Here is a 3,462-nt window from a genome sequence, read left to right on the forward strand (position 1 = left end):
TTTGGATCCTGACAGTTAGTTATTGTTGATTATATCACATATAATGTTTTATGGTATCTGTGATGGCAATAAGATAGGGTAAATGGTAAGACGGTAAAATAAGAAGAATTCTTTAGACATTTAACAAGCCCTTCTCTGTTACAACATGTGTGTTTAAGGATTTTGATAAAACCGTTATTCTGGAGGAGCTTCCCGCCAATTTTCACCTGTGATTATTCCTTCCCCCTTAGACTTTTTTAAGACTTGAGTAACAGTATTTATTAAAACTATAAGTAAACTATCTAGTGCATACTGGACTGAAATTATCTCAGTACCCTGACAATATGCTGGTTTATCAGAGGAATAACGCAGCTGTATTTCTTGACATAATGACAAGTAATTGTTGCTCATAAAGGTGATCAGAATGTAGTATGTATTAAAACGTATTTTTGCTTTTTCAGAAGATTTGATAGCATGCTCAAATCATGTAGCATACTGAGAGCATGTAATGAAGTGCAGAGTGTTCTTTGGACTGCAGCATATTTCAAATCACTTTTTAGAAGAATATGAGGTTGACTACTGATCAAAATTAGATTTAATGTAGGTAACCTCCAGCACAGAACATGGAGAGGGACTCCTTATCAGGGAGTGTAATGATAAGAAAAGGGGTAATGATTTTAAACTGGAAATGGTAGATTTAGATTAGAGATTAGGAAGAAAGTCTGTACTCAGAGGGTGGAAGAGGTTGCCCAGAGAATTTATGTACGCCCAATCAGGAAACAGGAACTCAGACCAAATCAGGGGTCCGAAGTGATGATGCCTGTAGGCCTGGTGAGAATGGAGAATGACCCCACTGAGTAGGGGACTCCCAAAATCCGATTTCTTTTTTAATGAATTAGAATTCTTTCATTTTTTTTTATTTTTTTTTTTTTTTCTATTTAGCCACTCGAGACAACTGGCTCCGGGCAGACACATTCTGCAGTGGAGCAGGGGATCAAGGCAGGCAGGGCATTTTTTCCTGCATCAAGGCCACTCAAGGCACCCGAGGGAGCCGGCAGGACCTGGCAGCCCTCGTGAGGAAGGCGATGAGGCATGGGTAGAGCTCTGGGAAGATGCAGCCCAGGCCTGGGTGGCTGTTGGGAGTCACCAACATGGAGTAGAAGACAAAAGGCGAGGGGAGGGAGTAGGCAGCAGCTTCATGGCAGAGCCATTGGGCATGTAGAGGCATGGTGCTGGTGCTGGCCAGAGCCCTGCTGGGCTGAGTGCTGCGGGGCTGGAGAACGCATCAGGTTGTGACTTCACCCTGCGATGGGCTCTGAGGTCACCCAGCAACGGGCTGTGACCTCACGGCCCTCGCCGCTCATATTGGGGCACCGGCAGAGCCTGTCCCAGCCTGGCTCGTGCCTGGAGTCCTGCTGAGCGTGTGTGCGAGGCTTGGAGAGACAAGCAAGGATTTGTTGGAGCTGTGCTGTGGGGCCGCCGGCAGCTGTTCTCAGTGCCCGTCCCCGCAGCCAGTGTCCGTGTTTCCCCGGCCCTGCCTGGCTCAGGCAGCCGGGGCCCTGTGAGGAGCACTTGCAGCAGCGCAGGTGAGCTGTGTGGGGACACGTGCCCCGGGGCGGCCCGCGGGGGACGTGGGACCACCCAGCCGTGGGGCTGGGGCCGGGGGGTTTCCTGCTGAGGGACTGGGGCACAGCCAGTGACCCTCTCTCTTCCTTGTAGTGCGTTTGATACCTGCTTCTGCAACACCAGTGCAGGGGAGCAGCTCGTCACCATCAGCTCTCCCCAGCCCACTGCACTCTGAAGATCATGGCCACAGAGGAGGCGTGGACGTGTCCCATCTGCCGGGAGAGACGAAAGGATGTGGCTTATGCAACACCATGCAACCACCAGTTCTGCCTGGGCTGCATCCAGCGCTGGGCAAAACTGAAGGCGAGCTGCCCACTCTGCAGGACGGGCATGAAAAGCATCAGGGTTTCCGTGCGGGGAGAGGAGGACTACTTGGAATGCATCGTCTCCCCTCCCTCAGTGCCCGTACCTGAGGGCTTCCAGGCAGGCAGCGCCACCGCCCCCCACAGCCCTGCAGCGCCGGCTCCGTCCTCTGTGCCAGCCGAGGAGAGGGATGCGGAGCCCGATCCCCGCGCTGCTGTGGGCGGCCTCCTGCCCGAGGACTGGGCCGTGCTGTTCAGGGAGCGCAGGGACATCCTCAACCCTGTGCTGCCCTGGCTGCGCCGCGAGCTCTCAGCCATCTACGGGACACGCTGGTGGCAGGCGAGAGCTGCAGAGAGCTTCCTCCTGCACACCCTGTGTGTGATGGGGCTGGACAGGGACGCCTTGATTCAGCACACACAGCCCGCCTTGGGGCCCCTCACCATGCCGCTCATCAATGGGCTCATCAATGCCATCGTGGGCCTCTGCGGAGAGGAGGCACGGAGGCTGCTGGGCCTTGAGAGTGGCCGCACTGCTGGGGTACAGGAGGACAGCCCTGCAGCTGCTTCTGGTCCCACTGCCTCCATGCAGGGAGCCTTCAGCACCAGCCCCGGGCCCTCCAACACCTCTGCAAGCCCTGACACAGAGGAGCTCCCTGGAACATCCAGTGTTCTCCATCATAGGGGTCTTGGCGAAAGCCCCACTGCGGCCAACCCCCAGGAGCAGGAAGAGCCCCGTGAAGAGCTGGGGCATGCGGCAGCAGCAGATCCCTCTGCCCGGGTCTGCAGGCGCAGCTCCTCCACTCCTGACCGCTTGTCTCGGGAGTCCCGGCGCCCCAGGAAGCGCACCCGGGCAGGCAGTGCCCAGGACTCTCCCAAGAGGCCACCCCGCCGGCACCTCTAGCAGGGCTCCTGGTGGTCTTGAATCAAAGAACAATAAAAGATATGACTATACCACAGAAAAAGTCTCAGTGTGATTCAAACCAGAGCTGGCACAGCCACATGCATGCTGCTGCCTTCCTTCCCTTTTTCTGGTGCTGTCCCCGTGCCCTGTTGGCCCCCACTGTCTCCCTCAGACCCCTAACGGCAAGCACCACGTACTTACAATGGTGGAAGCAATATTGGGATGACCGGAAACATATCCTGTGCCCCATGCTGCTGCCCAGAACACTATCCTGGGCCTTGAAAAGCAAGTTCTGTAACAACATGGCATCCCAGAAAGAACTGAGTTTCTGAAACAACCCCATAGACACTTGGGCCAAAGAGCATGGTATCGACTGAGTGTATCATATCCCTTACCATGCACCAGCCTCTGTGTTCTACTTAGATTCCGGGGGCAGGATCTGACTGGTTCAGCCCAGCAAGGATCAGATGAGAGCTATGTATATATATAAAGCAAACAAGCCATTCGGGGATGTCAAATACACTCACGCACACATACACTTGAGCAGTGATAGAAAAGACAAAGAATTTAACAATGAGTTAGCTTGTTAACGTACCGACCCCAGGGTGATGACATGGGTACCGACAAACAGGATGCTTTTCCCAATCATTGATG

The 3,462-nt window shown here is 54.0% G+C and overlaps 1 protein-coding gene across 1 annotated transcript; it reads left to right on the forward strand.

The window, feature by feature from the left end:
• Positions 1-1,066: 1,066 nt before the first annotated feature.
• Positions 1,067-3,192, forward strand: LOC310889918 (uncharacterized protein). Its single transcript, XM_083818171.1, has 2 exons — positions 1,067-1,565; positions 1,699-3,192. Exon 2 carries the CDS (start codon positions 1,786-1,788, stop codon positions 2,806-2,808), a length of 1,023 nt encoding a protein of 340 aa, XP_083674297.1. The 5' UTR covers positions 1,067-1,565; positions 1,699-1,785; the 3' UTR covers positions 2,809-3,192.
• Positions 3,193-3,462: the final 270 nt, after the last annotated feature.

Source organism: Anser anser (genome assembly GCF_964211835.1).
Source record: "Anser anser genome assembly, chromosome: Z".
In the NCBI taxonomy this organism is placed as follows: domain Eukaryota; kingdom Metazoa; phylum Chordata; class Aves; order Anseriformes; family Anatidae; genus Anser; species Anser anser.